We start from the raw sequence: 9,454 nt of genomic DNA on the forward strand, positions 1-9,454 counted from the left end.
AGTATAACTGGTGTTGGCATGGACTCCGTCATTCTGAACCCAAATATTTACATTCCAGGTGAGTTAGTCTTGCTCTCCTGTCTGCTGGGCCAGTTCAGGTGCCAGCATGTATACAGGGAAAGAATGCCCAGCCGGGGATGGAGAAGGCTGGGCTCCCAAAGTGCAGTCACATTAAGCCTTTGACCCCTCAAGCTCCGAGAGCCTCCTGAGAAATCGCAGTGACTCTGTCCCGTGGCCTGCTCTACAAACACTCAGCCTTTGGCCGGACCCACCCGGCTGCATTCCGTGAACTCACGGAGCAGCAGGACATGGGTCACGGGTCACAGGGTGAACAGCTGCGGTGGCTCCCTGGAGCGCTGCCGGAGAAAGGCACGGCCGCCCTGCTGCAGGCAGGGGCCGCGGCGTTAGGGGGCGCTGTGCACACCCGGCCAGCGTCCCTGCGCCGTCCTGCATCCCAAATTCAGCAGTGGGCGCTTTCCCATCTGCCCCTCACACTTACCCTTAATAGAATTCTGATTTACTCCTGTAGACAACGTGGACTGCTCATAGCACATTTTCGGGCGGGACATGGACGAGAGAGGCTGGGTTTCTCTCTCTCTAACAGAGAACCTCGCTGACCTACCCCACCCTGATCCAGGCCAGCCCCACCCGGCTGTACACTCTGGGGCAGTCAGGGCCATGCTGGCAATTGGGTGTCTCTGGCTCAAGGCCTGGTGCTTGCGAACAGTAGGTGCTCAATGCTTGTTTCATTGAGATATTCCTTTTCCGTTTGAAATAAGGACATGCTTCTGGCTTTGAAGAAAAGGGCTCCTTTTTGACTTCTGAAATCCAAAAAGGGATCTGAGGATGCCACAATAATTGAGGCACCTTGATTTTAGAGTGAGGCTGTCAAATAATTCACATCGCATAATTCATGCTCGAGTGGTATACTCTGGAAGAGCTTCTGGGAGAAACTGGTAAAGGAGTGGGCAAGCAGATCGGGACAGAAGAGAGAGTGGGAACGTAAAGGAGTGGGGCAGCGATCGGGGACAGGAAGAAGGTGAGTCCGGGGGTGGGAGCCCGTGGGACGTGGAGCATCCGGTCGGCCTGAGAGTGAGGAGCCTGGCTTACACCTGCCAGCCTGAGCTCCCCCATCCTCCTTCAGGGCAGTGGCATAAATCCCCAGGCGCTGGGGATTCGCTAAGATGTGTGGTGAAGTGGCTCCAGCATCCTGAGAGCCGTCAGGTAAGTACAGCAGTGGATGAGGCTATTAGGGTGGGGGGGGGGGAGGGGGCAGGTGCAGGGAGGGGAGTCCAAGAGCATCTGGGCAGAACTCCAGTGACGTCAGCCACAACAGCATTACTGCCCCCTTGTAAGGTGCCAGTGTGCAAAATACATGGGAGGGCAATTAGGTCCCTAAGGTGACACTCTTAGGGACTAGAAACAGGCCCTCTGACTCTGAATAAAGCACTTCCTGCATTTATCTACTCAAGGAGCAATGACTTACTTTTTCACTCTTTTCACTACACCCAACTATTAAGAAAAGGATGTGATTGTACAGCAGAGGAACTTGAACTAAAATGGGAAAGAGAACCATGGTGAGCTGTAGAATATTTCCACTATCTTTTGTTCCCTTTGTCCTACATTAAAATAGATAGATAGATGATACATAGATCAATAGATAGACTGATAAAATAATACCATAAGGAAAGTATAAGACAAAACAAGTTAGGAGAAAATATTTACAACTTATACCACAGAAAATGTGTTATATCCCTACTATTTAAAGATTGCCAATAATCAGGGAAGGAAAAGACCAACAAATCAATTTTTTAACTGGGCAGCAGATATGAACAGCAGGTCACAGAAAAAGAAATGCAAATGGATTTGAACATATAAAAACATGCTCAAACTCATATTGAGAGAAAGGTAAAATAATAGAAAGAGATGCTATTTCTTAGTTATCAGATTGATAAAAAGCCAAAAGCTTTTTGACACATTCAGTTGGAAAAGTTGTACAAAATAGGCATCCTCACACACAACCTGTGGGAATGAAAAATAGAATAACCAATACAGAGCAGAACTGGAGAGTATCCACCAAACTTACATAATGACCCAGTGAGTAATAATACACAATAAAATTAATTCTAGAAATTGATCCCAAAGATACACTGGCAAAATTATTAAATGATATCTGCCAATGATACCCATTTCTTGCAGTATTATTCAGAATAGCAAAATACTGGAGGAAAATTGACTGCCCACCAGTACGAGACTGGCTGAATAAACCAGGCTGCATTCACATACAGAGAGCTGTGCAGCTATTAAACGGAGTGGGGAAGGTCTCCGTAAGCTACTATCGAGTGGTGTCCAGGATATATTGGTAAGCGGAAAATGTAAGGTGCAGACCAATGTGTAGAATGTGCCACCTTTTGTATAAGAAAAGGGAGTAAAACAAACATATTTTTGGTTATATTAAAAATAATAATAATAATAATAATGGAAAGATAAACCAAAACTTAAAACTGTTACCATTAGGGGAGTGGCCGGATGGCTCCGTTGGTTAGAGCGCGAGCTCTCAACAACAAGGTTGCCGGTTCAATTCCCACATGGGATGGTGGGCTGCGCCCCCTGCAACTAAGATTGAAAAGGGAGACTGGACATGGAGCTGAGCTGCGCCCTCCACAGCTAGATTGAAGGACAATGAGTTGACTTGGAGCTGATGAGTCCTGGAAAAACACACTGTTCCCCAATACTCCCCAATAAAAAAAATTTTTAAAAAAATGCTATTACCATTAGGGATCAAAGGAAACAGGGGGAAGACACTGGGATGAAAGCCAGACCTCCGTGAATGGATCTTGCAATGGATTTTGCGGGGAGCTGTTGAAGGTTGTTCTCATTCATAGAACACAGAGTGCCGCAGGGTGAGGGTGGGGCAGTCAGCTCCCTGCCAGTCACCACTGTGCCGGAGCCAGCTGAAGCTGACTTGTACTAGCTTGCAAGAGTTGATTATTAAATATTCAAGAATTTTGTAGGCTGGTTGTTAAACTCTTGGTAACTTTATAATGGATGCAATCACGGGGTTCCAGTCTGAGGACTGGCTCAGATCTAAGAACTGGGCAAGGGATTAAGACTTTCTGTTGGGTGATTGAGCTCTCCTTCCTGATCATCCAGCCTTGATTTCTGCTTTTGTTGTTACAGATTTTGAAGAGTATGCAAGTAATGTGCTAGGCTTCCAAAAAAAGGTTGTAATTTGTAGTGTTTGCCAATTTCCTTGGTGTAAATGCTTCCGCACCAGAAGGAAGGACTCTGCAATCAAGACCAGGGTACACAGCAGTGTTTCTCCCAGCACTTAAGCATGCAACAACACACCAGAAAAGGGAATCCCCTGGGATCCAGGGACAATGACCTGTGGCTTCACACCCACTAGGGTGGCTATAATGTTAAAAACAACAACAACAAATGAAATTAACAAGAGTCGGCCAACATGTGGAGAAATTGGAACCCTCATACATTGCTGGTGGGATTGTAAAATGGTGCAGCTGCTGTGGGAAACAGTCTGACAGTTGCTCAAGAGTCCAGCATAGACTTACCATATCACCCAGCAATTCTACTCCGAGGTGTATATTGAAGAGAATTGAAAAGAGGTGTTTAAATAAAAACTTGCCCAAAAATGTTCGTCGGAGCATGATTCACAATAGCCCAAAGGTGGTAACAGCCCAAATGTCCATCAACTGACGAATGGATAAACATAATGTGGTCTATCCCTATAATGGAATAGGATGCAACCATAAGCAGGAAAGAAGTACTGACGCTTGCTACAATCTGGGTGAACATGGAAAACGTGCTAAGTGAAAGAAATCAAGACACAAAAAGCCACAGATGGTAGGATTCCTTTTCTGTGAAATGTGCAGAATAGGCGATTCCGTGGAGAGGGGAAGCAGGTTAGTGATTGACAGGGATGAGAAAGGACTGCTAAATGGTCCAGGACTTCCCTTGAGAGTGAGGAGAATGTTCTGGAACTAGAAAGTTGCACAACATTGTGACTGTGCTAAATGCCACTGAATTGTACACTTTAAAATGGTTAAAATGGTCAATTTCCTATTATGTGTTATCACACACACACACACACACACACACACACACGAAAACGCGCCTGCTAAGGGTTTCTGACAGTGAAGCCCCCACGCTCAGAGCCCTAGATTTTATCAGCATTGTAATCTAGGTTGATCTTACAAGTGGGAGATTTATATTTTGAGAAACTTGAATTATTAATGAGGTCAAGTTGCCTTTCATATGCTTAAGGAAATTGGAACGTTTTGAATTTTGTATTTGATTCTTTTGTATCTTATCCTGTTTTGGATGTAAGAACTTTTTGCTGTTCAGACTAACCGTTCATCTCTCATGCATATTGCAAATCTTTTCTGGCAGTTCAAGACCTTCACTTTGTATACCAAAAGATCCCCTTTGGGTTTTGAGTGAAATTACACCCACGGTGGGGTGACTGGGGAGAATGCAGGGTGATGCAGCCTCGAGTTTCCTGCCCACGGCTGTCTCAGGTCCCCACTGAACATACGTTGTGTGTGCCTTTTGGCTAAGTTTTACTATTTTGTTCATGTCTGACCCTCTTAATAGTCCTCTCAGGTGCTGCACAGTTTGGGCTGCGGTGGCACTAGGCGTCTCTCCCGCAGTGTTCTCGTGGGGGCACAGCTGGCGCGCGGGAGGGCAGCAAGTAGCTGTGGCTTTGTCTCACACCCCATCCCTCCGTGCATGTGATGTTGGAACATGTGGCAGGCAGTCAGTAAAAAGTTTTCTGGAGCCAAAAAAAGAACAGATGGGAAAACAGAGTCCTGCAACACACAAGTTTAATGAGGAAAGACTAATTATAGAAAATAAACCAGCACTAATAAGGGTTCTCCTGCAACAGGCTCTAAACACCAATGAGGAAGGAAGGGCGTGGGGAGCCTCCTTCTGGGACAACACACAAACCGGGAGGGGTATAAAAGCCGACAGCTGAGCACCTCACACTCACACACTCACTCACACACACTCACACCCTCCTCCCAGCTCACCTCCCACCCACCGCCCACCATGGCCGCGTCCACCCTGTCCGTCTGCTCCAGCGACCTGAGCTATGGCAGCCGCGTCTGCCTGCCTGGTTCCTGTGACTCTGGCACCGACTCCTCCTGGCAGGTGGACGACTGCCCAGAGAGCTGCTGCCAGCCTCCCTGCTGTGTCCCCAGCTGCTGCCAGCCCCTCTGCTGTGTCCCCAGCTGCTGTCAGTCCTCCTGCTGTGTCCCCAGCTGTGGCCAGTCCTGCTGCCCTGTCCCCAGCTGCTGCCAGTCCTCCTGCTGTGTCCCCAGCTGTGGCCAATCCAGCTGCTGTGTCCCCAGCTGCTGCCAGCCCCCCTGCCTGACCCTCGTCTGTGCCCCAGTGAGCTGTGTATCCAGCCCCTGCTGCCAGGCGGCCTGTGGGCCCAGCCCCTGCCAAACAGTCTGCACTAGCTCCTGCCCGCCCTCGTGCTGCCAACAGTCTAGCTGCCAGCCCTCCTGCTGCACCTCCTCCCCCTGCCAGCAGGCCTGTTGCACACGCATCTGCTGCAAGCCCGTCTGTTGCATACCCATCTGCTGCAGGCCCCTCTGTTGCACACCCGTCTGCTCTGGGGCCGCCCCCTGCCCCTCGTCCTGCTGCAGACCCTCCTCCTGCGTGTCCCTCATCTGCCGCCCCGTGTGCAGGCCCGCCAGCTGCGTGCCCATCTCCTCCTGCTGTGCCCCCGCCTCCTCCTGCCAGCCCAGCTGCTGCCGCCCCACCTCCTCCATGTCTGTCATCTGCCGCCCCCTGTGCTCCCGCCCGGCCTGCTGCCTCCCCACCTCGGCCCAGAAGTCCTGCTGCTGACCAGCTCGATGTGCCTCTTGAGCTGCTGTCCTTGCTCCCGAGCCCAGCCCTCCTCTCTCAGGAGCCCCTGGAGCCCCTCTGCAGGCGCCAGGACCTCCCGCCCCACAGGTGGATGCACACCTGCTGCCTAACGCGGGCTGAACATGGCACCTGTGGCTCCTGAGAAGACACGACTCACAAATCCCTCACCAGGGCTGGGGGACTTGGGGCCCGCGGGGGCCTCCTCTGCAGGACGGTTGCTTGCATTCCATGTGACAAAGGCCATAATCAATAATCAATAAAGGCCATAATCAATAAAATGTTTGTGTTGGGAAATACGATGCGCGTTTGTCTTCTCCTCCGCCCGAGCCCCACGACCAGTCCAAGTCTGGGCTGTGCTGCTCCGTCTGATACAAACCAGACGGCAGAGACACATTCTCAAATCCAAGTTCCCAGCAGCCGAGTGACGACAAGATCTGCACACTCGTCCCCTTCCCAGGCAGCTGCCCAGCCTCCCCGAGTGCACAGCCTCCGAGGCGGGGCCCAGCAGGCGGTGTGGGCGCCGGAGGCTTGGACGCTTAGTGGACTGGGGCTCCTGCCTGCGCCTGTCCCCTGCCTGTCCCCTGCCTGTCCCCTGCCTGTCCAGGTCAAAGGTGAATCGGGGAGCAGCAGAAACCCTGTTGGTCAGAATCTGAGAGTCCAGTACCTGGCACCACGCTGCCTTCCCTGGGAGAGGGGGGCCCGCATAGAGGTGTGCTGGTCAGGGCACAGGGGCCCTAACAGGGCACAAAGGTTGGTTCAGACATCACTCTTTCCACTCAAGCTTTCAAGGTCTGACCAAGGAGGCACAGAGCAGAAAGATACCTTGTGAACAAACCCTCGGGGCTACGAGGAGGATGAGCCTGCAGTCTCAGTGGACCACTAGTATTAGAGTCAAGCAGACACCAGTCAGACTGACCAGGCAGCACTGAGTGCCCTCCTTATCCTTTATCCCCTCACCAGGAATGGACCAAGGAGGACCATGGGAGCAGATGGGACCAGGAACAGAAGGCACCTCCCCAGGGAGGCTGGTAGGGGAGCCTGTAAGCCCCACCCCCACCCCAGATAAGCTCTACCCAGGGAAGGAGCGGAAAGAGCAAAAACTCTCCAAGGGCCTTTGAAGAGGAAGTGGCTGGATCATAAGCCTGCCTTGACGTTAAATCCCTCAGCCTGCCCGAGTTTATCCAAAACCCGTACTCATTCCTTGTTCATTCAAATTTTAAGAAAAATGTGACCATCTTCATAGTAAAAGGACAAAGGCCTTGATGGAGTCTTCATAGCCCAGAGTTGAAAAGCCATGGAAGAAGGTTCTCCCTCACCCCTAACCCAAAGAAAGTGAGGTGCAGAGATGCTGACACATGTGGAAGCCAGCAACCTACAACCCAGTGTGAGTGACAGCTGATTTCCCAGCGCTCCTGGGCGTGGCCGCGGCAGTGTCCTCACAGCCCAGGCTGCCTCTGCCTGGGACACCATCCCCGGACCCCTGCACAGCACCAGTACCAGCTCAGCATCGCCTCCTCACAGAGGCCCCAGCCACCCCACCAGCACCCTTACTCTCTATCTGCTGAACCTGTTTTCCCTTTCGGGACTCAGCCGTCTCTGGAATTACTCTTCATTAATTTCTCATTCACTCATTTATTCATTGCCCTGGAAGACTCACGAGGCTAGGATGTCTCTGTGGCCAGCACACAGTATAATCTGTTGCGTGAACAAATCAGTTCTTGTCTAGATTACTGGAAGGCAGGAGTTGGCGAACTTTCTGTGAGGGGCAGACAGTAAGCATGTCAGGCTTTGCCATCACATAGTCTCTCCCATAACTACTCAGCATTCTTGTGCAAAAGCAGCCCTAGACAGCGGCAAATGCATGGACAAGGCTGTATCCAATAAAACTTTATTGACAAACAGGCAGCAGGCCAGATTCGTACCGTAGTCTTGTTTGCAGACTTCTGCTCTAATATTTCCTGTGCAGAATAAGAGATCTAAGTACATTATTCAGACCTCAGAGTCTTCATGGATGTCATGCAACAAAAGGGACGAAAAGGACATGGTGCTGAGTCAGGCCGGGGTGCTTTGTGCACAGTACTGACCTGGAGATACCACAGGAGCCCCCGAAGAGTCAAACCAGCACATCCTGTTTGCAGGAGAACCTGGCCTCAAAGCCAAGTGTATTTACAGTGGAGCCTAACATAGGAGAGTGCGTCCCCGGATACGGAGAAACACGTGGAAACACGTGGAAAGAGCCATGAGGAAGTCAACAGCCGTGCTTCTGTGTTGTGGGACACCCACAGCCTGGGAATAAGGCCACTAGGGAAAGAGCCTGCAGGCGTCACTGCCCTCTGCCCCACGCCAGCCAGCCCCATGCCAACATGTGTCACACTGGCTGCTCCAGGGCTGCCAGGCTGCCTGCTGCTCGCCCAGCCCCTGCCAGGCGTCCTGACATGTGCCCGTGAGCTGCAAGCCCTCTGTGTGCATGGACCCCTCATGGCCGTCCTCCACCTGTAGGCCCGTGAGCTGCAAGCCCGTCGTGGGAGTAGCCCCCTCCTCTCAGTCTTCCAGATGCTTCCAGCCCTCCTGCCCCACCCTGGCCTGCAGCCCCACCCTCTGTGACACCCCTTCCTGCTGCTGACCACAAGTCTCCTACCCAGCTGCTCCCAGTGCAGACAGGGTGACACCTGTACCTCTCCCACAACGAGTCCTCAGCAGCCCCCAGGTTCTGCTCATGAAAAGCATGTTCAACAAGCCCTCTGAACTCCAGGACGAGAGTGTGGCGGGTGATCTGGACCCTTTGTGACCCTGTCCACCCCCGAGGGAAGCCCTGGTTCTCAGGGTCCTCCTGTCTCCAGGAGGAAACCTGACCCTGCATGAGGCAAACACACGGCGCTTTCCCAATGCAGCGTGTCCCCATTTTATCGTCACATATTTCTGAAGTCCTTCCCTTGAAGGTGGATACCTTCATATGCACAGCACCCCCTCCTCGAAGAGCTCTCTTCCTGAAAGCTCTGCTGAAAGTGGGTGTCTTTCATGGGTGGAGGGTGGGGGGAAGGTGCCGTCCCCACATCTGCCACCCAAGATATTGTAGATGGAAAGGACAGAGGAGAAACTTCCCTCCCGATGAGTGGAGGATGGGAAACAGGCCTGGGCCCTGGACCCAACAGGTACCTAAAGGATCCCTGCAACGGGGGTGGGGGTGCAGGGAACTCTCACACAAGTCCCCCCCCCACACACACACACACACACACAAAGAGTGGGGTCTGGCCGGCCAGGGGGGAGTGCCGGGAAGTCTGAGAAAGCCTTACCTTCCCAGTCCCAGGTGCTCAGGGCCGACTCAAGGCTGACACTGGCCACGGTGACAGACAACCCTCCCCCAACGCAGCCTGACCAGCACAGCTGCACGAGCAGCATCAGCCTCCACTGGGGAAAGGCCCCTTCCGTGTGCTGGCACACAGGGGCAGTGGAAAATTTAGGGCTGTGCCCCCACTCCCACCCCCAGCCCCTGTCCTACGCACAGGGCACGGGCAGCCCACCACAAAGGAATCTGAAGTCTTTGGTTCCCTGAATGTCT

The 9,454-nt window shown here is 52.2% G+C and overlaps 1 protein-coding gene and 1 pseudogene across 1 annotated transcript; both read left to right on the plus strand.

Moving 5' to 3' along the window:
• The first annotated feature begins 5,070 nt into the window (after nt 1-5,070).
• LOC117033127 (keratin-associated protein 10-7-like) lies at nt 5,071-5,874 on the plus strand. Its single transcript, XM_033125106.1, has one exon. It carries the CDS (start codon nt 5,071-5,073, stop codon nt 5,872-5,874), a length of 804 nt encoding a protein of 267 aa, XP_032980997.1.
• Nucleotides 5,875-8,258: 2,384 nt separating this feature from the next.
• Nucleotides 8,259-8,518, plus strand: LOC117032131 (keratin-associated protein 12-1-like; annotated as a pseudogene).
• Nucleotides 8,519-9,454: the final 936 nt, after the last annotated feature.

This window comes from Rhinolophus ferrumequinum, chromosome 2 (assembly GCF_004115265.2).
Source record: "Rhinolophus ferrumequinum isolate MPI-CBG mRhiFer1 chromosome 2, mRhiFer1_v1.p, whole genome shotgun sequence".
Lineage (NCBI taxonomy): Eukaryota > Metazoa > Chordata > Mammalia > Chiroptera > Rhinolophidae > Rhinolophus > Rhinolophus ferrumequinum.

Bases quoted from the DNA above. Each gene is read 5' to 3' on its own strand.
- LOC117033127 (XM_033125106.1), top strand. From the start codon at position 5,071: ATGGCCGCGTCCACCCTGTCCGTCTGCTCCAGCGACCTGAGCTATGGC.